At 37.8% G+C, this 26,283-nt stretch overlaps 1 protein-coding gene across 9 annotated transcripts in view; it reads left to right on the top strand.

Annotated features, from left to right (window-relative positions):
* Nucleotides 1-26,283, top strand: part of ADAMTS19 (ADAM metallopeptidase with thrombospondin type 1 motif 19) — a 169,134-nt gene that overhangs the window by 52,616 nt on the left and 90,235 nt on the right. For all 9 annotated transcript variants that reach the window (XM_083817299.1, XM_083817298.1, XM_083817305.1 and 6 more), the window contains one exon: nt 2,600-2,643. In XM_083817299.1, the coding sequence (XP_083673425.1) occupies nt 2,600-2,643 (44 nt within the window). The remainder of the gene's footprint in view (nt 1-2,599; nt 2,644-26,283) is intronic.

A 26,283-nucleotide genomic window follows, 5' to 3' on the forward strand; every position in this document is an offset into this window, starting at 1 on the left:
TTACTCTGTGGTACAGCATAAGGACAGAATGTTCTTTGTTTGAGTACATGTCAATAAAGTTCAGGTAAGTAGGCAATATTTTTCTTAGATGTTATATGTGTTGTGTGTGTTTTTTTTTCTCATGTATACCTCAAATTCCATTAAAAAGAAACTCTGCTTTTGCTTTTTTGATAATTTTGTTATTTGTCTCTGAGAACAGGTAAAATAAGTGTGAAAATGATTTCCAGGCAGATGTTGTTTAAAGCAGGGGTAAAGTATTGTGGTGGTTTTATCTTGCTAGGCAGCTGAACTCCACCACAACCATTCTCTCACTCCAGCTCCGCAGAAAAGGAGGTGATGAAGAAAAGGAAAGAAACAACTCATGGCTTGAGATAAGGATAATTTAATTAAAGGAAAAATAATTATTAAGGGAGAATTATTAATAATTAAAAAAATTATCTAAAGGGAAAAGTGAAAGGGGAAAAAGGGAAAGGGAAAAAAACAAAACAAAACAACAACAAAAAAAAACAATAAAACCAAGCAAAGGCCATGTGGAAGTGCAGAGGAAAGAAATTACTCTCTACTTCCCACCAACAAGCAGTGCTTGACTACATCCTTGAAGCCGGGCCTCAACACGCTGTGGTGGTTTTACTCAGGCGGGAAGACGAGTTCCACCACAGCCACTCTCTCAATCCGCCTTCTCAAACAGGAAAGGGGAGAAAATACGATCCAAAGGGCTCGAGGGTTGAGATAAGGATGGGGAGATCGCACAGTAATTATTGTGATGGGCAAAACAGACTCAGAGTAAGATTTATTGCCTATTATTAACAAGCTAGAGAAGTGAGAAACAAAGGAAAGAAACCAAAAACGCCTTCCCCCCCATCCACCCTGTTCCACCTCTTCCCCCCGAGCGGCACAGGGGAATGGAGGAATGGGGGGTTGTGGTCAGTCTGTAGCACTTTGTGTCCACTGCTCCTTCACGGTCACTCTCATCCCCTGTGCCGTGGGGTCCCTCCCACGGGATGCAGTCCTTGCCAAACTGATCCTGCAGATACGGGTCCGTACCACGGGGTCCATCCATCAGGAGCAAACTGCTCCAACCTGGATCTCCCATGGGCAGCAGTTCTTGCCAGGTCACCTGCTCCTGCGTGGTCTCCTCTCCACAGGCTACAGCTCCAGCCCAGAATCTGCTCTGGCAGGTCCATAGGCTGCAGCCTCCATCAGTGAAGGTCCACCCGCTCCACAGTGGTCTCCTCCACAGGCTGCAGCATGGAACCCTGCACCACCGTGGTTCTCCGTGGGCTGCAGGGGGACAGCCTGCATCACCATGATTCTCACCACAGGCCGCAGGGAACTTCTGCTCCAGTGCCTGGAGCACCTCTCCCCCTCCTTCTTCACCGACCTTGGCGGCTGCAGGACTGTTCCTCACTCCTCTCTCTCTCCCAGCTGCTGTGTGGCAGCAGGTTTTTTCTTTTCCCTTTCTTAAATATGCTCTCACAGAGGCACAAACAACATCGCTTACTGGCTCGGCTCTGGCCAGCAGCAGGGCCCTTATCTAATATGGGGCAGCTTCTAGATTCTTCTCACAGAAGCCACCCCTGTGGCTCCCTGCTACCAAAACGTTGCCATGTAAACCCACTACACACACATAGCTGTTGTTTGGAAGGACAGACATTTTAAGAACAAGAGCCCACCCCTTCCCTTTCCTTCCTTTTTCCACTGTTTATTGCAGAGTGTGACATCATATGGTATGGAATATCCCTTTGGTTGGTTTAGGTCAGCTGCCCTGGTGATGTTTCTTCCTCACCTATTGCCCACCCCCAGCCCGCTGGCTCTGGGAGGGTTAGAGGGAGTCCTGATGCAGTGCCAGTATTGCTCAGCAATAGACACAACACTGGTGTGATACCACTGCTGTTCTAGCTACAAGTGCAGAGCACAGCACTGTATGGGCTGCTGCAGGGAAAGTTAACTCCATCCCAGTCACACCCAGTACAAGTATTTACTCCACTTAATGCAATTAAGTGGTCTCATTTATAGAGCTGTGGCTAGACTGAAAGTTGTGTTGGTGATAGTCATTTCCCAGTGAGTTAATTTGAAATCGAGCACTGTTAGAATGGATGCCCCACCAGAAATACTTGTCCAACATGCACTTACACCATGTTTTCTTTTAGTCTTGTTAACCATTGACTTTGGAGCACAATTTTACTCTATTTTTTGATCCAAATGCTGGATTACAATGCTGCTTTTGGATATGGTGTTAAGTATCACAAATATTTTTATTTCAAATGAAAGATAACTTCTGCAAATTTCTGAAGACTAACTTTAGACTTGTTACATTTCAAAAGGTTGAAATGGTTAAGAAAAGGCAAAATTATGTACAATGCAATATAAATATATGGTACATTGTTTTGTCACCTGACTACTCTTAAATCTCTTCTGAGAATATCCGGAAGTTTTGGGTAATCGTGGCCTTTGCTTCCCCATGCTCTTTGTTGAGATAATGATGTTCTGTATTTATTCTTTGAGCCACATAAAGTATTTGTAAATAGGTCACACAGTCATTGTGAGTCTGACAGCTTGGCTTGCTTAACACTTTTCTTTTTTCCACCCCCAATTCTAGGAAGGATTTCTGTGTACATAAAGACGAACCATGTGATACTGTTGGTAAGTAAATAAACGTAAGAGGCTGTGTGTATAGACCACTTCATAAAGTGAGTGTTACATAAATAGATATGTGAAACTACAATGTGACAGCAGCATCTGCAATGGGTAGCTGTAACTAGCTAAAATACAGATGTCTAAAATACCAATAATACTTTGTTAGATATATACAGGTATCTAGATACTTAGATATACAATACTTTGTTGTATAATATTTCTATCTCATTTCTTTAATATACTCTTTATTTCTTTTTTTAAAAAAAATATCATTGACAGTTTAATAACAAATTGTTTTAGTATTCTTAATTAAGAATAGCAAGTTAAAGCAGGTATATTGTTTTTTTTACTGCTGTGGATTTATCTTCGATAAGAATATGTCTTTTTTTTTTACTGTAAGAAGATAATATAATAGAGTAATACAGTGTTTATGAAGCATATAAGTGTTCAGAAACTTACAGGATGTGTACTGTTGTGCAAGTCATCTTCTGGTATCTACAATTAAAGTGAGTGCTAGCTACGCTGAGGTTTTCTGTGAAAATTCATTCCCCCTCACACCCTTTTGGGGTTCTTCAGTATGAAGGTCTGTTGGAAAAGGCAATAGTTGCTCAGTTCAGACTTAGTTCTGGGTAAAAACACTAAATGAAAGGTGTCATGGCATGTTTCTGACCCTAGAATTTCTTTTGGCTAATAGGAGCCTGTAACAGTAATATAAATACAGGTATTCAGAACCTAAATTGTTTTGGTAAGATCAGAATGTTATGGACAGCAGTAATGGACTCTTAACTATTTTCATGCTTGTGGTTCATCACAGGTAAGGGAGAAGCAGATTTTTATTTATTCATTTATTTTTGGCCTGGTTTATATCAGTAACAAAAATTGTTAGAGGATTCACATGAACCATAGTTCTTGGTATTTTTTTTTTCTATTATTGTATCATTCCAAGTCTATGCAAGGGTATCTGTGAGGTGGCTATCAATTAAAAAAAAAAATCTAAACGAAGAATGGAATGTTAGTGATCAAAAATGGATAGTGTTCTTCCACATATTGATGCCTTTGTCTTAGGTGATTTTTTTATGTGTGTTTGGTACACACAGGTCACTTCTTTTTGTCTTGGAAGTGGAAAAAAGTTTTTATCTGTCTGAGAGAAATGATCTGACAAAAAAAGTCTTCAGCATCTTGTGCTTATATAAGTTGCAGATCAAATCTGGAGTAGTTGTATTGTATGTAAGTCAGATTAAGTGAATGCATTCAAAGGATTTTTGTTGAAAAATATTTCCTCTTTAGTTGAACCTTGAAGGGAATAGAATGACCATTTGTTCCCAAAATTGTAGAACAGATTAACGTGAACAGACTGAAGTATCAATGGTTCACATTTCTGTGATGAAGAAGCTTGGAAGACCTTACAAGTGAGGCTGTACATCAGTATACAGAAAGTTAAGAGTTCATAGTCTTAATATAGTGATAAGCAAAATGGATTGGAGACCTTGGCTATATTATGTAGCACTTAATGGATGGCTGTTCTGGACTTAACTACTGTGGATGGTGTTTGGAGTTTTCTGGCATTGAAGTATGTGTAGTTCTTCATGTGTAACTACATATGTGTAGTTCTTCCTGTGTAACTTCAGTAGCGCAGCAACAGCTAAGGTCCTTCATTTATTGAAACAGTTATTGCATAAATAACCATAAGTTTTCCATTAGTGAAAATACTGTTTTGAAATGCCACCTTTCCATAAATTAAATGTTATCATTTCTTCCATGGACATTTACAGTACTGTGGGTTCATGCTTATTTTTAAAACGATGTCTTTTTGAAACTCACATCAGCCATGACATGATCTAAGGAAAAGTGTTCAAAACCTAGGGAGAACATCGTGTGTTTCTCTTGAAGACAAGATTTAAGTTGTTTTACTCTCTCTCTACATATATATATATACTATATACATATATATATGTGTGTATATGTATATATATATACACACATATATATGTATATATATACATATATATTTTTTTTACATCAATATTTTTAGTATTGCTGCTTTATATGTATAGAATCATAGAATCATAGAATCTCCCGAGTTGGAAGGGACCCATAAGGATCATTGAGTCCAACTCCTGGCACCACACAGGTCTACCCAAAAATTCAGACCATGTGACTAAGTGCACAGTCCAAACACTTCTTAAACTCCAACAGGCTTGGTGCAGTGACTACTTCACTGGGGAGCCTGTTCCAGTGTGTGACAACCCTCTCAGTGAAGAACCTCTTCCTGATGTCTAGCCTATACCTCCCCTGCCTCAGCTTAACACCATTCCCACGGGTCCTATCACTGGTGTCTAAAGAGAATAGATTGGCGCCTGCCCCTCCACTCCCCCTCGCGAGGAAGCTGTAGACTGCGATGAGGTCTCCCCTCAGCCTCCTCTTTTCCAGGCTGAACAGGCCCAGTGACCTCAGCCGTTCCTGATACGTCTTCCCCTCTAGGCCCTTCACCATCTTCGTCGCCCTCCTCTGGACACTCTCCAATAGTTTTACATCCTTTTTGTACTGTGATGCCCAGAACACACAGTACTCGAGGTGAGGCCACAGCAGCGCAGAGTAGAGTGGGACAATCGCTTCCCTTGACCGACTAGCAGTGCTGTGCTTGATGCACCCCAGGGTATGGTTGGCCCTCCTGGCTGCCAGGGCACACTGCTGGCTCATATTCAGTTGGCTATCAACCACAACCACCAGATCCCTCTCTGCAGGGCTGCTCTCCAGCATCTTGTCGCCCAGTCTGTACGTGTAGCCAGGGTTGCCCCGTCCCATGTAACCATGTAAAACCATTAAGAGTACATGTAGACTGTGGTTTCAGTTTGACATATTTTGCTTTTGCTTTCACTAACTTCTAAAAACTCAGACGTAGAGTTTTAGTCTGAGATTAGATCATCAGTAAAAGTTAATTGAAAGGTAAGCAAGAGCTGTTTGATCTTACTATAGATCTTCATATAACATCTTTATAGGCAAAAGGGGATATCAAATTCCAGGGATGTTTAACATGCTGTAAATTACAGAACTTGCCAAAGGAAGTAGACAAAAAATGCTAATCAACCATACAATTCCTAGCTTTCCAGAGCTTGCCAGAGAAAGAAAGGAAGAAAGAGAAAGAAAATAAACAAAAGCATACACCAAAATACAAACTCCTGTCTACCATAAAAAGAATAGTAAGGCAATTCTGTTGGAATGTTAGCATAACTGTGAACGTACATGAGGCACTCAAGGTATTCCTTGTAGCACATTACCCAATCCAGAAGTGAAATTCAGGAGAAAGGAACATTACAGGACAGATGTCATTACTGAAAAGGGTTGTTGTAGTTATTCCCATCGATGGATGCTAAACAAAAAAATACTGGATTTATTGTTTATTCAGTAAATTCCAAGACACATTTTTCAGTGTGGATATGAGTATCCACTTAAGCCAGACAGAGTGAGTGCCAATATTCTATTATATAGACAAGTTTATAATGTTTTTAGGTGACGAATACATTTGTGCTTTCTGTCTCACTGTACTCAAAGTTCAGAGCTTCAGAACTCTTCAGTTAATACTTTTTCGTTGCTTATTAGAATAACAGTGACTTAATGTCTTATAGTTAACATTAACCAAGAACTCTGTTGACCAGAAAAAAAAATCAAAAATGTGTCACAAACTTGAAACATATAATATTATTCTTTATTTGGAAACAAAATCCATGGTGCCAATCTTCCAAATATTCCTGCAGAAAGCTATCTCAGGTGGAAAAATACCAAGATTTTTTTTTCCCATAACGTTAGAAAATGTGTTTTGGAATGTTTGTAAGATTTTACATTCTTAATCAGCGGGCAAAGTTGTGGCTATCTTGGGGGTTAAACACAAAATATATTAACACTTTGATAGTTTTGAAAAATAGACAGAAATATAAAACAGAAATATGAGAAGTAGGTCAGAATTTTATTCAATTTCCCAAAATATATTGAAGTTTCAAAATTAGAATATTTTTTATTTTATACTTTTTCAGAGTTTTATTAAGTATTGTGCTATTGCTAGAAGTGTTAGGAAAACTGTACTGTGGCCAGGGGAGTTTTGGGGCTAGCTTACACTGTAAATCCAGAATAACTCCAATTCCTTTCTTCCTTGACTAACCTCTTATTTCTATAAAACAATAAGCTAGATTCTCATGTAGTACATTATCAGTCAACACAGGACCACTGATTTCAGACGAGCTATTCCAATTTCATCATTGTCAATTGTCACAGCTTCTGTGAAATTCCTTCTGGGTGGAGAATCACAAGGCAATCGCTTTGGCATCAAAATGGACTAGACCAAAATGTTTTTGAGCTTCCCGTGGTTCTTTGGCTGCAGCACTCTTTTTTTTTTTTTTGTTGGTTGGTTGGTTGGTTTTTTTTTTTGTTCCCTGCTGTTCTGTTCGTGTGTGCACTCCCTGTCTCCAATGCTTCCACAGAAAGGAGATCCTGTTATTCCACCACTGATTCTCACAGCTCTTCATAACTGAAAGAGAGGTTTCAGATCCTGCTTTACTGTTCAGTCTTTAGGGACTAGGACTAAAATAAACATGGGGTTTTTATTTATTTATTAATTTCTTGGGGCGGGGATGACAGGGGGGTAGTGCAAGGGGATGATGGGACGGATATGAAGATATTTGTATACAAATTAAATTTACAATAGCTAATGGGAAAAATAATTTAAACCTAAAAGTGGCAAAGATTCTCTGTCTCCAAAAGACAGCTTGTTTAGGGGATCATGGCATCACTGTCCTCCAAATAGGCTGTTAGTCAGAGGGAGCTATCTTTTAAGTTTGACTTGGAGTCTTCTAATTTCCTTACTCTTTCAAATTTTTAAATTTCTTTTACTGCAGATAGGTAAAATTCTGAGTTTAGATGGCTCAATTATTTTTATGTTTTTCAGAAATTCATTAAGTTGTCAGCTTTCAAGAAATTAAGAATCAGCAAGAATCAGCACAAAGTGTAAACTGGGGGCTAGTACATGCTGTATTGTTCTTGCGCATGCATCTTCTGGTATTATCACATTTAACTAATTGAAATGAGCAATGATTCAGAAGGCGGTTTGTTAGTGGATCATTGCAAAAATCTCAGTACCAGCAGATGGAAATCAACATATCTTTTCTCACTCCCTTCAAGGATTAGGCCAACAAACAAATACAAGAGGACTATTTGTTGAAGCAAGTGCATTCACATTTGAATTTCTCTTCTTTTATCTACCTTTCTACTCCAGCAGTTAAGATTTTGAGTCTCTTAGACATTGTTTGCACTATATTTGTTGTTTGCTGTTAGCTAATGTCTTGTGTAGAAACAGTGAGCTAGATATAACAGTGAAATGTTGCAGGCAAGGACAGATTGTAAAATGATGCTTGTCTTCTGTTGTCATCAACTTGGAGTTTTGTTAAGTGGTAAGAACTGCAAAAATGATTGTTTCTAAAGGAGTCTGTCTTCTTCCTGGGCTTGCCCAGGAGGCTGCTCACTGCCTTGGTATAGCATCCTGCTGCTTCCTTTTCCAGTCTTACCTTGTGCCAGCAAAATGAGTCAGCACATGTTAGCACAAACACACAATTTTGTTCCATTGAAATTGTGTTAGTGTACTTAACTAGCTGCAAAGTTTTGTTTGGCGCTTCCATGCAGCTCTGCATTTGCATCAAAGCTGTAGGTTTAGATTGTTGGATAGGGTCTAGTGGGGTGCATAAGAGCTTGCTCGTGCCTTGGAAATGTTCAGGGATGGTAACACTGTTCTCTTAACAGTGTCATCACGAAGTGGTTTTCAAAAGGCTAGGAATGAGTGTAATTGCTATAGCTGGCAATACTGACAGGCTGAATGACCTGCACAAGGTAATGAGTTACCTGGTGAGAGAATCAGAATGGGAACCCAGAATGGCCTTCATGTTCATTGCATTGTCTGTAGTGCCTATGGTGCAGCTTTTAAGAAAGTACCAAACATTGATGTACAACCATATCACTCCAAGTTGTAATGCTCAAAGTAAATCTAACCTCAAAGAATGTGGAGAACTTGAAAATAATTTGTAGACAAAAATTCTTCTATCCTATTATTCGCTTTACTATTTACTACATTCTTCTATTCTATTATTTACTATTTATTCTTCTATTTACTATAAATTCTTCTATTCCACTACTTGCTTTACTATTTACCATTACTAAAGCCATTGCTTTAGTAGTATTATCATATAGTGAATATTAATTGATGTTTTGGCTGTTTTTTTTCCTGAGTCTTTGTTGAAGATATACCATTCCAGCTATCAGACACTAAGCACCTGAATCCTTATATTTTTCCCAGGCAGTATGCTATCTGATTTTTCAGTAATGTCTTCTTTTATCCCTTGTCAAAAGTCCACAGGTGTACTGCACATGTGCTGTGTAAAATGTTGTGACCATAGTTAATGTTTTGAAAGATTTATGATAGCTAGTAAAATTTCCTAGTAACGCTGATTGCAACAAAATGGAAAACAACATCAATAACAAAAAATAGTATTTCCAGATTTAGTTAGCCTAAGCCTTTTACTACACTCAGTTAAAAAAAAAAAAAGCCTCAGTGAAGGGAAGGTCAGTAATTTTCTCAGCATGTTTAAGTTGAGTTCCATTTTACTTACTATGTCAGAAATATTAATCATTTTAGAGACAGCTTTTGCCTTGAGTAGAGTGACATCAGTTGATTGTTCCAATATTATATTCTTAATGCAACAGGGTGAGGCTTCTTTTTTTTAAAAAAAAATAAATACATCTCCAGTTGACACATCTATATAGTTTTGAACAAACAAGCTTCCTTTGAAATTGATACAATTTGCTTATAATCTTAGTCCTTTTTGAAATTCCTAAGTAATAGGATGTCTCAGGAATAGTAAATGGAACTTTTCTGATGCTTTATGAAAGATAGAGTTTACAGCATTTCTTTGATCTCAGAGGAGAGTAAGTGCAATGTTCTGATAGATTGTGGTTTTCTGAGGAGAGGGTAGTTAAGTACTGTTTAGAGACTTTTTTTTTTTAATTTTATTTTATGATATCATAAAAGAGCAGGGTTTGCTAAAAAAAAAAAAAAGTTTTATTTTAAAAACCTGATTGTGTACCATTTGATCCTGTATTTTCAGATATCATTTTCAGTTAAAACATCAGCTATAAGAATATTGTTTCCCCAAAATGTATTTCAATCTTAAAATTTTACTAGAAAGGATTTTCTAATAAAATGCTGATATTGCAATCTCTAAACAGAACTCCCTTAAAACTCTTTTCTGATTGTTTGAAGGGGATGGTACAACTACACTATATTATAAATTTCTAACTTCGGTAGCATCTAGTGTTGCAGAGATAAAAACAATAGCAGAAAATGTAGGCGCCATCGGGTCTCCATTCTGTCATAAAGGTTCTAAATAGAATGGATACAAATAATGACTGGTAAGGAATCAGACAAACATCTACACAATAAAGACCACAAAACAAAATGAAGTGAAAGAATATGTCTTCCATCCAACTTAGCAAAATGCCAAAGATAGATTTATTTACTTTCCTTTTGTAATGTGAAAGCTGTAGATCTTTAATACAAAGTATTTGGGCTTTTTCTCCAGTATTTGTCCCCAGGGACAAACACTTAGTCCAGCCCTGCGCATTAAGAGATACAACAGAAATAGGGAATTAGGTGGGCTATCATTGTCCAGTGGAGGCTAATGCTGAATAGATTGAAGTTGACTGCTTAGGGCCCATTACCACCAAACAAGCAGCCAGAGAAGCATTGCAGAATATGGGCAGCAGCACTGTAAAAGTATATTTTAAGAGTCTGTTTTCCTGTGCTTCCTCATTCTTATCCATCTCTCGTCTCGTGTTTTAGCCAAAAAATCAGTTTGTGTAACCTTGCATAGCTACCTTTAATCTAATTAGCTGGGGAAGTGGTAGCAGTTTGCCGAGAATCAAGAGTTCTTTCATGCTGAGCCATACATATGCCACCGTGGATGGATTACTGTGGGTACTCGATGCTGCTAATTTAAAGCTAATTCAAGTCTCTGCATTCTGCAGAACAGGAACCCTTACCACTTGAGCTGTTTAGGCAGAGACGATCTTTTTGTCTCTCTGAAACCCTGTGTAGTTGGGTCTATGACTTGCATTTGGGATTAGTAGACTCTGTAGTCCTCTGGAGGAAGAGAAAAGGAAAGGAGGGAAGAGATATTACCACCTTGTTTTCAGTGACTGCATTTGGTTTAACTGGGATAAAGAAACAACAGAATGTCTGTTCCCCCTCTCCTGTATTCTCTCCACAGTCAGAACTAGATCCTACAGCCTGTGTCTGGTTTTCTAGAAGATGCTAACAATAGTTTGTTTTCACTAGAAAGGTGGCTTTTTTTTTTCTTCTTTTTTTTTTTTTAGACTTAATCATGTAATCATCATCAAAAAAAAAAATCATCATAATCAAGAAAGGTATTTAAGGTAGTTGCAGATCTACAGAATAGGTTGTTCAGTTGCTTACACTTGCAGGAGGCAAGGGAAATTTCTGGTTCATCAATGCCAAAGAGTAATCTATAAGCCTTGAGGCCTGTTGTTTACAGTATATTGTAACTTTGATGTGCATTTTTGGGTTTCTCCGCAAGACTGATAAAGGTTAAAGTAACAGAGTAGCCGGGAGCAGAGTAGAATCTCCAAAGGACAAAGTGTATTTCCTATGTGTAGGTCCTGCCCAAAAAATAGTAGTGGGATGGCAGGAGGGTCCTGTCTGTCTTGCACAGAGAATGAAGAAATGAAATCAGCTGGAGGTTCAAAAGGTAAGCTTGTAAGATGCGTGTATCCTTATGTTATTGCAAAAACAGAAGTTCTTTAAACTTTGAGTTTTTGCCCTGTGTGTTGGTTGGTTTACCCTAAAATACAAAAGCCATCTTGAGCAGACGATCCTCTAAACATATCCTATGTATATGAAACATAATTTTTGTCAGTAGGATTGTTGGCATTCAAAGAACTCAGTGCACCATCTAATTTACAAGAAACTTCCTATGGCAATTTCATCTGTGTAAGGCCATTGATACAACCTTTACAATACATACTATTTTACATTCATACAACATTCTTCTTTACAGCAAGATCATATGTTCACTGACCTGTATATAAAGCAACACTTCATATAGTGAGAGCAGGAGAACCGAGTACTTTTGCGGAGAAGCTAGTTATAGAAAAGACCTCACCTAATCTCACTTTGTGATCTTTTGTTTCTACCACTCAGATGTGTGCCCAGTAGCTGCCTGAGTAACTACAGTGTTTACATGTGGCTTTTGAACAATGATTTTTCCTATGATACTTCTACAATGTTTTATTTAGTATAGTTTGAACTATGTAGAAATACAGAAGTGCGAAAGTTTCCTAGGAAGCGATTTCTATATGGTAATACAGTATGTCTGGTTTACAAATGCAAGAGTTTTTTTTAAATGATCAGAGAAACTTTGAATTCTGCAGTCTTCAGAATAAAACTCTGGTTCGGTGAGAGTTATATATCTTAAAGTGCAACAAAGCAGAAGCTAATTAGATGGTAGTTCCTCATAAAAGTGGGGGGAAAAAAAGTACAATTCCTCCTGCCCTTTCCCCAGATTTGTCTGCCTCATGTGTCATAAAACATCAAATGAATTATTGCATTATCAGCACAGTTTTTTGGGAGAGCAGAAGAATGTAGGACAATACATTTGCTATGTCATCAAATCCATACTTTTGCTATTGCAAACAATTTTATTTCTCTTCTAATTATAATAAAAGTCTTAAAATTGATTACGTTTCTTGCTTCCATCAAAGTTCAAAGATGCAATCCTGCCTTACCATGCATTTTGTTTTACTGAGTTGGACTAAATGGCATCACTCCTGTGAGACGAGGCCTAGGTTTTCACACCAAGACAGCTGAATCTGTTTTCAAACGGTGTTGTAACTCAGACACAAAATAACTCAGTTACAACGCATTAGACTGTTTTATTTTCCAGTGTTTTATTCTAAGTGTTTAAAGCTTAATTAATCTGAACAGTAGTAGGGTAACACAGAATAAATCTCTCTGAATGGACTCTTGATGGCAATTTCATAATCACAAAACTTACTTTTAATTACTAACCACTGAGAATTCTTAAAAAACAAGTCTTTTCTTCCTTAAACAATTGATCAAGGACTAATCGCTTCAGGCAATTCCTTCTTCCTTATGGTATTTTATTTTAATTTGAAGTAGTTAGCCAATGCATTTAGAGAGTCAAAAGTGAAGAAAAAAAATCTTTTCTGTTTTGTTTCATAGAACGATAGAATGATTTGGGCTGAAAGGGACCTTAAAGACCATCTAGTTCAAGCCCCTCTGTCATGGGGGGATTGGAAGATCAGCTTTTTGTTTTTCAGATTATGCTGCAGAAATCATTTAGGGCTTTCTTGCTAATTATGTCTTAGTGATCTGTGACTAGGAAGTAGTAGGGTTTTGAATGTTTTGATAGACTAGAAGTTTTATTTTTATATTCATCTCCAGCTTTGAAAGTCTTCAGTTTACAGATTCACAGATTCACAGATTTCTCTAGGTTGGAAGAGACCTCAAGATCATCGAGTCCAACCTCCGACCTAACACTAAGTACTCCACTAAACCATATCCCTAAGCTCTACATCTAAACGTCTTTTAAAGACCTCCAGGGATGGTGACTCCACCACCTCCCTGGGCAGCCCGTTCCAATGCTTAATAACCCGTTCGGTAAAGAAGTACTTCCTAACATCCAACCTAAAACTCCCCTGTCGCAACTTTAGCCCATTCCCCCTCGTCCTGTCACTAGGCACGTGGGAGAATAGACCAACCCCCACCTCTCTACAGCCTCCTTTCAGGTAACTGTAGAGAGCGATGAGGTCGCCCCTGAGCCTCCTCTTCTCCAGGCTGAACAAGCCCAGCTCCCTCAGCCGCTCCTCGTAAGACTTGTTCTCCAGACCCCTCACCAGCTTGGTTGCCCTTCTCTGGACTCGCTCGAGCACGTCCATGTCCTTCCTGTAGCGAGGGGCCCAAAACTGAACACAGTACTCGAGGTGCGGCCTCACCAGAGCCGAGTACAGGGGCACAATCACTTCCCTCGACCTGCTGGCCACACTGCTTCTTATACAGGCCAGGATGCCGTTGGCCTTCTTGGCCACCTGAGCACACTGCTGGCTCATATTCAGCCGACTATCCACCAATACTCCCAGGTCCTTGTCGGCCAGGCAGCTTTCCAGCCACTCATCTCCCAGCCTGTAGCTCTGCTTGGGGTTGTTGCAGCCCAGGTGCAGGACCCGGCACTTGGCCTTGTTGAACTTCATGCAGTTGACCTCAGCCCATCGCTCCAGCCTATCCAGATCCTCCTGCAGAGCCTTCCTGCCCTCGAGCAGATCGACACACGCACTTAGCTTGGTGTCATCTGCAAACTTACTGAGGGTGCACTGGACGCCCTCATCCAGATCATCAATAAAGATATTAAAGAGGACCGGCCCCAGTACCGAGCCCTGGGGGACTCCACTAGTGACCGGCCTCCAACCAGATTTGACTCCATTCACCACAACTCTCTGGGCCCGGCCATCCAGCCAGTTTCTAACCCAGCGAAGCGTACGCCAGTCCAAGCCCCGAGCAGCCAGTTTCTCGAGGAGAATGTTGTGGGGAACGGTGTCAAAAGCCTTACTGAGGTCAAGGTAGACCACGTCCACAGCCTTTCCCTTATCCACCAAGCGCGTCACTTGGTCATAGAAGGAGATCAGGTTCGTCAAGCAGGACCTGCCTTTCATAAACCCATGCTGACTGGGCCTGATCGCCTGCTTGCCCTGCAAGTGCCGCGTGATGACCCTCAAGATAATCTGCTCCATGAGCTTCCCCGGCACTGAGGTCAAACTGACAGGCCTATAGTTCCCCGGGTCTGCCCTCCGGCCCTTCTTATAGATGGGCGTCACATTGGCTAGCCGCCAGTCAACCGGGACCTCCCCCGATAGCCAGGACTGCCGATAAATGATGGAAAGCGGCTCGGCCAGCTCCTCCGCCAGTTCTCTCAGTACCCTTGGGTGGATCCCATCCGGCCCCATCGACTTGCGCACATCCAAGCTCCGTAGCAGGTCGCCAACCATTTCCTCATGGATAGCGAAGGCCACATCCTGCTCCCCATCCCCTTCCACCAGCTCAGGGCACTGGGTGTCCGGAGAACAACCGGTATTGCCGCTAAAGACTGAGGCAAAGGCGGCATTAAGCACCTCAGCCTTTTCCTCATCCTTAGTAACTAGGTTTCCCCTCGCATCCAGTAAAGGATGGAGATTCTCCCTAGTCCTCCGTTTCGCGTTGATGTATTTGTAAAAGGATTTTTTGTTGTCTTTAACGGCAGTAGCCAGATTGAGCTCCAGATGAGCTTTGGCCTTTCTAATTTTCTCCCTGCATAGTTAAATCTATTTAGTTAACTATCTAAATAGTTAAATCCCTGATAGTTAAATCTATTTGTAAATTTTAGATAGGAATAACAATTTTTGAAAATGAAACACTCTTAACATGTTACTCATTTGATATTCAGGATAATTTTGTGTATTTGTTGATAGTGTTGGTATTTGTAGTTGTCTTTAATAGTTAAAAATTAAAAATGAGTGCAGGATATTTGAGATAGTATTAAAGATGTAATCATAGCTCAGTTAATAAATCAGCATTTTCAGATAGTGTAGCTAGTGTAAAATAACACTGAGGTTAGTGATTTTTTAACATTTTAATATTAATTATTACATCTATTCAGAGCCATGTATAATTCTTGTTGCACATTCCAGTTCAGATGCATTCAGTTGTGCTCTTTCTTATGTAGGACACATGCTGTGATTGTTCTTAACATATGTTGATATCCCAGCAGTGTCAAGTACATGCTTAGCTGCTGAATTTGTCTCGACCTCAGTAAGTGGTCCTGTAATATGCCACAATACCACCCATAGTTTTGGGGAATTTATTGTGTAACTGTATCCCTTCTTTAAAAACGTAATTTTCTGCAGATTATACTGCTTCATCTCTAGTTAAATTTTTGTACTGATTTTATATTATTTTCTGTATTTAGTCTCAACTTACATGAGGTATTTAAAATTCTGTCTTAAAGGGACTTTAAAATCTAGAGGGATTTACTACAAATAATTTTAACACTGTATTTAGTAACATTTAGAACATGTGTGCTTTGAGATACAGCTTTCATTTATTACAGGCAAAACTCCTATGTCCATCAGAAAAAGGCATTCCCAAATAAGTACAAAAGAATCAGTGTGTATTTATTTTGTGTTGGGGAAAAAACAAAACAAAACAAAAGGAAATCACAAGCTAATTATCACAGTAATTTGTCTTATAGTGTATATGTTTTAACTTTATGTAGGAACCCTTTTAATATTCCAGATTGAAAAGTTATGAAATACCTATGAAACATCAGGGCAATAGGCCATGGTATGTAAGATACAGAATCACAGAATCGTTAAGGTTGGAAAAGACCTCCAAGATCATCTGATACGACCATTACCTATCCACCAGTATTACCCAATGAAACATGTCCCTAAGTACCACATCCAAGCACATCCAAGCTTTCCTTAAACATTCCCAGGGATGGTGACTCCACCATATCCCTGGGCAATCTGTTCCAATGCCTTACCACTCTTTCTGAGAAATTTTTCCTAATTTCCAACTTGAACCTTCATGGGCTCAATTTGAGGCCATGTCCTCTAGTCTTATTGCTAGTTATCTGTGAGAAGAGGCCATCCTCACGTCAAGGCAAAAGGAGGGCAGTAAGACACAGCTAGGGGATAAATGTGGGCATGACTTTTCTAACCTCAAGTCTGAAAAACTGAAGCAGACCAAGGAGCTGTAATCTTTTAAAAATATCTTTCATGGACTCCTGGGCTTTACCACGTCAGCGTTTTTTTTTAATAACTTGTTTTTATGTGGATAACATTTAGATGAAATACTGTGTAAATTAATAATAAATTTGCATGTTTTAGCAACTGTAGGTAATCATGCATCAATAATTAATTATTCTCTGTATACAGTATAATACTGATGCATGCTTTATATTACTTTGTATAAAGAATTGTGTTTCATTTCATGTACCATGCATACAATATAATAAAATATATGGCTGTAAAATAAACCTGTTTTCTAACTAGCTAGCCATTTCTCTAATGAGTCGTGTGCTGAGCTCTTGATAGATATACTGGTGTCTAGTATTTTTATCCCTTTAAAAAATGTTTGCAAAGTAATATTTAAACAGAGTAGCCCTCCTACTATAGTATTGACTGAAAAAAAGCATCAGTATAATGCATTCATTAGGTGGTTTATGTAACAGCATATTTTTCTTTGGAGTTTGAAGAATAGGATGGGTAGATGATAATACATGGGATCTTTAATTGAGGTGGAAAGGAAAGAGAGATTTTTGGTATTTGAGAGGTATTTGTAGAGAGAACTGTAGATGATCCATACAACCACATCAAACAGTGAAAAGTCTGCCATGCAAATAGAACACCAAAACTCACTCTTCATATAAATGCCTTGCATTGTGCAGATTTTCTATTGTAATCTACCCCATAGCTCCCTTTTATAAGGGACACATAAATGGCAACAAGTTCATTTGTTTTTCAGTTTTCAGTCTGTACTGAAGGTTTTATGTTCTCAGGATGATGGTACCCCAACGTGAATGGAACATGAGTTTCTCATCAAGTAAGTCATCATTTACTCAGCTTGCTCAATCAGGGACTGGTCAGGATCTATTGCTGAAAATGTGAGATAAGGCAACCTCCTTTAGTTCTCATTTATCGTTCATCTTGCAGATTTTGCACAGGTAGTTTGGGTAGTGGATTTTCTGGAAGAGGAAAGACCTGATAACCAGCCTTTTCAGCTTGCTTTCATAAAGTTCAAGTGTTTTGAAAACCATCCCAACAAACTCAACAAATTTTTGACTTTGAAACAGTTTGCAAGAACACTGAGAGATGGTCTTGAAGAAACTCATCAGGGCAAGTGCAAGTTGGTCTACTGATCAATTGGCACTGACTCTTAGGGCAGCAAAACCACCTTCATGTGCTAATATAGAATAATATTTGCTTAGATGGCACTGATTAAGATGGAATACAGGATGGATATCTGGAGATGAAATAATGGTTGTATTTTTAAATCAAGTAATTTTATCTGAAAATATTATATAAAATATAAAATATAAAATATAAAATATATTAGTTTAATGTATATATAAAAATACATAAAATATATTAGTTTAATGGAAGATTCTTCTTGAGATACCTCTGCCTTTGTTCTCATATATCAGACAGGCATTAGTTGATTCACCTTTCTAATAAGGTGTGCTACTGGTATCTGCTATAACTAGTCTCAAGATCAGTCATTCCTCTCTCTTAAAATGAAACAAAATTAAATTTCTTCCCATGCAAAAATTAAAGGTCACAAACGTAAAAAAATTGACTGTAGAGTAATAGATTGTCTAAAAATCAATCGAAGACACACAGAATAAACAAACAAACAAACAAACAAACAAACAAAAGCAACAAATCACTAGTCATAGAATCATAGAATGGTTTGGACTGCAAGCGACCTTAAAGATCATCTAGTTCCAACACCCCTGCCATGGGCTGGGACACCTTCCACTAGACCAAGTTGCTCAAGCCCCATCCAATCTGGCCTTGAACACTTCAAGGGAGGGGGCATCCACAGCTTCTCTTATTATTATTCTTATCATTACTATTATTATTTTTCCCTTCCTTTTCTGTCCTATTAAACTGTCATTATCTCAACCCATGAATTTTACCTTTTTTTCCCCCCTGATTCAATCCCCTTACCTGCTCCTTATCTCACACAAAAGAGAATGCAGGTTACACCAGGATTTAAAAAAATAAAAAAAAGTAAAAAATTCTAAACGTTTTCTTCAAGTGGGTTCTCAGCAACCATAAAATAAACTTCATGTTTCTTGGTTATCTCATGGAAACATGAGAAATGTGTTGCAGTAGTCACCCAGACTACAGAAAAAATGTGGAAATGTATTATTGTGCTGAAGTACTGTTTATCAAGGAATAGTTTTATGTCACTACCACACAGTGTCATTTCTGTAGTGCCGATATAAAAAAAAAATACAAAAGACAGCAAGAAATTCTTGTTTGCTCATATATTATTAAAGAAATAAAAACAGAAAATAAAAACTATACATCTCAAGAACAATTTTGCATCTGCTTCTTGAACGGAGAATGGTAACAAGGCAAAGGGAAGAACTCACCAGAAATTAAATTACAGGAAAATCAGATTAATAGGGTATCAAGGCTGGAATCTTTGTAAGAACAGGAAAAGCATTGGTAATATATTATGACTAGATCAAATAGGGAAGGGTCATCAATGTTACACAAGGCTTAGAAGCATGTTCAGAAAAAAAATGATTTGATGGAATGGAATGAGACAAGAGATGAAATCAAAGGTGTTGCAGTGTTCACAGATGTACAGAACATGAGCTTTAGCAGCTGTACATTTTATGAATGTGAGAACTGAAACCTAGATGTCAGGGAGGCAAGAAGAGAGATAAGCACCTGGAGGAATATTTTCACTACTTGGATTGAGTGGCATAATTCTTAATTACCTCTATTACATATTTTGCTCTTTGATGCTAATGTATTTTGACTATGGTGTACAGAGGTGTAGGTCTATAGTATTTTAAAAGTTCTGAAGTCACACTTCAGAAATCGGCAAGGGAGGCAGATTTGGTAATTTACTGGATTATCTTACTTTGCAGGATAACATCAATTCATGATCATTTCTTGTGGGCAAAGAGATTTTCTTAGAAGCAGAGTAAGAGAAAAAGATAGTTTAAAAATATAGCATATTTTCATTAAAATAGACATGCAATAAGTATTCTCTGCTTTTTAGGCAAGTTACAGAAAAGATCTTGAAATGACATATAGCTCAAGTTTTAAGGTGAGCACTTTTTTTTTTCTAAAGTTTTAAGACGTTATAGAAAATTTCTATTTAGAAAATGCATACTACCATTTTGAAAAACGGGAACTTTTAAAATATGAATACCGTACATAGCTCCCTTGGAAGTCTGAAATGCACCTGTACGTCACCTCTTTCATAAACGTACTCTTTTACACAGTGTTTCCTATTTCCTTGGAGCAGAGCCCTATGAGGCTTTTTTTTTTATTATTTTTAAATACATACTTTAAAATAAAATGTTTTTTGATATATTCCAGCTATGTATTTTTAAATCAACTGAGCTTTTCTTTGTGTTCTTTTTGTAAAGGTATGTTTAAATTTGTGCTTGTGCTAGAAAAATAGTTTAAACAGTTGGCAGTAGCAAGAAAGTATGCAGTAGCAAAGCAAATTATTAGAAAAAGATTATCGTCATAAAATTATGTCAATTTGTGTTTCTTAATGTTAGCAAGTAGTCACATGGTAAATTCTTGTGCTATAAATCCTACTTTGGTATTGTTGGGAAACTAAAATTTCACTTGCCTTTTTGGCAAAGATGCCAAAGATACCTCCCTTAGAATTTGGTCTTGAGTCTGTGATCCCTAATTTTCCTTTTTAAGTCATACCGCACCAGAAGCTTCAGTTCGCAGACCTCTAAGAAGTTTTGCATTCTGTGAAAGGTAACTGTTTTTAAGTACTTTATACAGTGTAAAGCCATAATTAAATCTATGCCATCCATTCATTTTTTTTAAATAGACCAATACCAGATACAAGTCATTTAGTAGTCACCAGGTTGTTTAATCACCCAAGATATTTGTTCCCGTATATCAGATGTTATATTTCTCTAAAAATGTTTTAGAAGGAAATATGGAGGACAGATAATCATTTTCTCCAGCTCAGTTTACTGATTTTTTCAATGAATTAATTTCATAACATAAAAATACAGGCAGTATATCTTTCTACACACCATAAAAACAGAATATTGTTTGTATAACGCAACACAGTATGTGTGGTTACAACACTATCATTGATTTAAATTGCTATTAAATCAGATCTGAATACATTTAGGGTTCAGGCACACAGGGTTGTATACTGTATATTGTTTTCCTGAGCACATATTGACCTGAGCAGATTTGGAGTTTTGAGGCTTACCACAGTAATCTGCTTGCTTGCTTCTATAAGCTGACTTTCATATAAATAGTCTTATTTGCCTTCCCTTTTAACATTCTAAAATTGAGAAAGTCCATTTTAACTGTGGTCACCCTCTTACTATCAGGGTCTAATTGTAGTTTACGTGGTCACAATGATTTTGAAAGGGGGAATGCATCAGGGGAGGTTCAGGTGGGATGTTAGGAAAAGGTTCTTCACCAATGAACCTACAGGCACTGTAACAGGCTCCCCAGGGCAGTGGTAATGCCACTGAGCCTGCTGGTGTTCAAGAAGCATTTGGACAACACTCAGACATATGGTCTGATTTTTGGGTGATCCTGTGGGGAGCCAGAAGCTGGACTCAGTGATTCTTGTGGGTCCCTTCCAACTCATGATAATCTATAAGATGTTTGTTTGTATCTTTATTCTTCAAAAATAATGAATACTCCATGTTAGCCAAGGTTTGTGTGCAAAGGACACCTGTTTTATTAATTCAGCTTATATAATTGGAATAACTGTTCTAATTCAAGAAGACAGACACTCCCTTTTGATTAACTCTGAGAAAAACATTTACACAACCAGTTAATCCACTGAACGGATACATGAATTTATCTCAAACAAAGGCCATCCTTTGGTCCCTTTTGTTCAGCTTTCTTTGCCACAGCTGTAATATGTCACACCCTACATTCCTCTTTTAGCTTCAGGAGCACACTGACTTTGCCAATCTCCTCTGAGCCTTCTATTTTAGGGGTTTATTAATCAGACACAAAGACGAAAACTTTTTTTTTTTTTAATTTTTAATAAACAGGTAGCTCAAAGTAAATCAAATGTGGAATAGAAAAACTAAAGGTGGACTAAATAAAGATCAGAATAGGGGAAATAATGTACATGTACATAGAAATGTAGAGGCAATTAGTCAAAGGAACTGACACAGCCTTTGTACCATGCACACACATACCCCCTTGTAACGCTTTATGCAACTGTAGGTAAGTAAAAGAAAAATTGTGAGATTGTGTTTACATATCTTCTAGTCTTTATGATGATCTGTTGAGAGCAGTCTTTTCTTAGTTTCTATTGTAGGCTTCTTTCTATCAAAGAAAAGTAGAATTCAAGCTCTTCTTTTTCCCATCTGGTGTAATGTTACAAAAGATAGTTCTTTCTAATGCTCTGTATATTTACATTACAGAAAGTAGTGAACAATAATAAAAGCTTTTCTCAGTAGAGGGAAATTCTTATTCCTGTTTCTCTACAACTAAACTCAAGATCAGGAGTGCCATGTTTAGATATCATGGGGACAGAAAATGGCTAGTTCACACAAATATCTTTCCCTGTTTCTTTTTCCCCGGTGTCCTGGTTTTAACTGGGATAGAATTAACTTTCTTCATAGCAGCTGGCGTGGTGTATGTTTTGGATTTTTGATGAAGACACTGGTGATAATGCACCACTCTTTCAGCTGCTGCAGAGCAGTGCTTCCACAAAGCCAAGGACTGTTCTGCTTCTCCTGCTGCCCCACCAGAATGGAGGTTGGGGGTGCAGGAAATTGGGAGTGGACAGAACCAGAACAGCTGACCCAAATTGACCAGGGTGACCAGGGTCATTTACCTGGTAAACTGTCTTCATCTCAACCTGTGAGTTTTCTTACTTTTACCTTTCCAATTTTCTTCCACATCCCACTGAGGGGGAGCAAGCAAGTGGATGTGTGGTGCTTAGCTGTCTACCAGGATTAAACCACAACACCCAGGAAAAAACGTAAGCCCCAGAAGGGACTCATAGAGAAAGCTACACAAATAGCCTAAAGGACAGCAAAACAACATTAAAACACTGCCTAGAACAAGCTCTATAACATAGAAAGCAATTCTGAGCTGTCAAAAACACTTCCAGTGGAGTACCACAGTATTCACTGTCATCATCTCCCCATCCTTCTGTATAGTGACAAGGGTTTTGTCAGCTTATAGAACTGACTTGTATGGCAAGAAGTGGGCACCAACTCTTAACCTGAGGCACGTGATACATGATTCAAAGTAAACCATGTATCTGGTTTTGTTTGTTTGTTTGTTTGCTTGTTTGTTTTTGTCTGATAGATCAATGAAAATCATATCCTCAACATAAATTTATTTATGAATGTATTTTGTGAGAACTCTTCTGAAATGGCTGATGCTCAGTGTTGCAACCTGTTTCTGGTTTACCAAGAAGCAAGCTTCTCATGTACTTTGGAAAGTCCCATTCAGTTTTGTTGCCAAAGAGGGAGGTGTCTCATTTTCAAATGTTATATAATTTTATATAACAGAGTTCCATGAAGCTTTCACAAGGCACTCTTATAATTTACCCATGTAATTTAACGACTGAAAATCTTTATTGCATAAGTTCTAAAAGTAGATTTTTCTACTTCTATGTAAAAAAATTAAACTTTTAAACAGTCATCAATAGATCTCCTGACTTGTGTTGCAGGAGGGTTCATTTTCTTTGGATTTCCTTTTCCAACCAGCATACCTAAACACATTCTTCCTGTTTTTTTGTTTTGTTTGTTTGGTTGGTTTTGGTTGGTTGGTTTTTGTTTGTTTGTTTGTTGTTTGCATTTTTTTTTTCTGTTTACATCTGTTGCCAGGTTCAGTTCCACCTCTACATCGGCTTTCCTAATCCCATCCCTACATGTCCAGGCAGCGTTTTTATATTGTTCCCCAAATGGGTGACCGTGAATTTCACTGGAATTCACTGCCTGTGAATTTGCTTCTTGCTTTTCAGTTCAGCCAGGAGATGTTTACACAGCTGTGCTGCTCCCCTGCTTTCCTTGCCTGATTCCATGCACCTGGCTTCACCAGTCTTGGCAGCCTCTCAGTAACATCATGAGTGTGAGCTCCTGGTAGGCAGCAGACTTTGCTAGAGATACTATCTGGACTGCATATGGATGCTTTGGAACCACTCAGGAAAGAGAGCAGAGAATGATAGTGGACAGTTCTCTGAAAATGTCAGTTCACTGATCAGCTGACTAAAATGACTGTTAGGATTGAGTAGGAAAGAATAGAGAGCTTTCTTATGGCTAAGGTGCTATAGGAAAGCATAATAACCTTTTGACTATGGCCATTTTCATGAAAAAGAATATAATAAATCAAGAGAAGGCAAGGCATGCAGAGGGATACAAGGAGACGAAAAGATGTGTTTGGCCTCTGCTTGTGGAAGGGCTAAATATTCTAAAAATTGCCAATTTGTCATTGAGAAAGCTGGCGGAGATCTGTGAAGGCATAGATGCCATTGTATGTGAGATAGAATATGCCTGATGCAGTATTTATAAAAAGAGAAAAATGTACTGTTTTACGTAGTTATACTCTGGAACTATTTGCCACGACACGTTATGGACCAAATCTCTGAAACAGGTTAAGAGGGAACAACCAAATTCCGAGAGTAAATGCTTTGGTAGCTGTTAAAGATCACAGTATGGATACAGCCTTTAGCTTAGGGAGCCCATATTACACTTCTAGCAAAGGCTGGGAGTAGACATGTGAGGAAAGCTCACTCATTGTCTCGTTTGTCTATTATCTCTGTATTTGCTATTGACCGCTGTAGAGGACAGAATTAGTACAAGTAGACATCTGGGCAATGACAGTATGTTAGTTCTCATCTTAAGTTAGCATTCATCTTAAGAAAGAAATGCCTTCCATATGAGCTGCATTTTAAAAGAAACCAAGCAACTTCCAGCAGTTCTACCATCCATCTAATAACATATTAACCACCTATGGACTGTTAATAAGATGCAATAACTAAGCCCTTAAAACTGTATGCATTAGTATTTATTTATGGCCGTTTGGCATGTATTTGTATGCCCTCCCCATTTTTATTCTTTTTTCCCACTGTAAAGATTAAACTGCAAGAGTTTGTTTAAAGGGAGAAAAGTGGGCTTAGTGTTATGGAGCATAAAATCACATACTTATTAGCTGTTGATAAAGTTTTTCTAGATGTTTTGCTTTTTCTAAGATTTACATAGATCATAAACTAACAAAATAGGTGATAAAGACTGGATTTATGTTTGCATAAAATGCAGAAGTTCATTCATTTTTATCCTATTGTTTCTTCTAGTATCTTTCATCAGTATGTATATATATTTGTATATATATATGTATATACACATTTGTATATATAAACGCGTAGGTATAGTTATCATCACTGGCTCTTGCTGTAAAGAGAAAAAAGTACATTTCTAGGGTTTTCTGTTTGCACTTGAAATTCTTGTTTGTTAAGTGTGTTGGTTTGATTGCTGCCTTGTTTAAAGGCTGCTGATTCACTGATGAGTGACAAGAGTGTTTTTTTCCTGGAAATTCTCAATATCTGGAACTCTGTTCAGAGCAGCCTGTGCTAATTAGACTTTTAAGTGTCAGCTCTATAAAAAGTTTTTTTTTTTCTTCCATTTCTTAAGAAAAGCATCTGAACTGTTAAAAAATCATTTGTTAGAAGTAATCAAGTCCAGATAACTGCTGTTATTTATGCTCACAGATCAATTGATTTGCCAATTCAAGTGTGAAATGTTTATGTTTGAATCAAAAGCCAAATGTATTAGGGCATGAAATTATGTTTCTGTTGTCCTGGCTTACTATGCTTTTACATCATCAGTAATTCTAAGGTCATGCCATCTGTAGCGTATTGCTGCATGACACTTCCAGAAGAGTAAGTTTTTTTCTGCATGTTTTCTGTCCAGTACTTGCTTACCTATATCCCAACAGTGTTTTATACTGCTGTTTCCAAAGCTTGGTGTAGAAACTCTAGAACAAACTCCATATATAAATATTTTTATTCATAGCATGTGCTAAAACAGTATCAGTTGTATGTACATTAATTTTATAAAAATAGATCCATCATTTGTGAAGTTCAGGAACAGTTTCTGTATGCTTGAAATTATATATAATAGTCATTCAATAATAATTGAGTGCTTCATTATTTTACCAAGATGACAGGGAGTGCAGTAGATGCTGTGAATCTATTCTGTTTTACTGATTTCATCTTGGTCAAAATGGATGATTTTGGCTGGTGGATAGATAGCATGAGAAAGAACATACTATCCCTAGATTCCCGAGAATATGTCATGCTCATTCATTATAAAATACTTCAAAATTGAAATGCTTTTTTTTTTTTTATATATATTGTGATATACAAACACATGCTCTTTACGTATTTTTTTTTTCAGCATTGAAACTCCTGAAAAGGAGTTTCAGTTTGTTTTTTATGAATTTTTGATTTCATATAGACTGTAGATTCAGGTAGACTCTGAACTTGATCAGTAGTAGAAGGAATACCTGGGTGAGTCTCTGTCCCTGAATTCAGAGGATTTGTTACATGAGTTTTGGTCTATATTTTTTACTATTCATTATTGCCTTAAAATATGAGGAAAAACAAAACAGAACAACAACAACAAAAAAAAACAACACAACAACAACAACAACAACAAATAATCTAATGGGCAGAAGATTACTGGTCCCAGAACAGAAGAGCTGTGAAATAGTGCAGGAATGTTTACAGGTGATATCAATGGAGTAAACTGGAGTAAACTCTGGAAGGGT

Source organism: Anser anser (assembly GCF_964211835.1).
Source record: "Anser anser genome assembly, chromosome: Z".
NCBI classification, from domain to species: Eukaryota; Metazoa; Chordata; class Aves; order Anseriformes; family Anatidae; genus Anser; species Anser anser.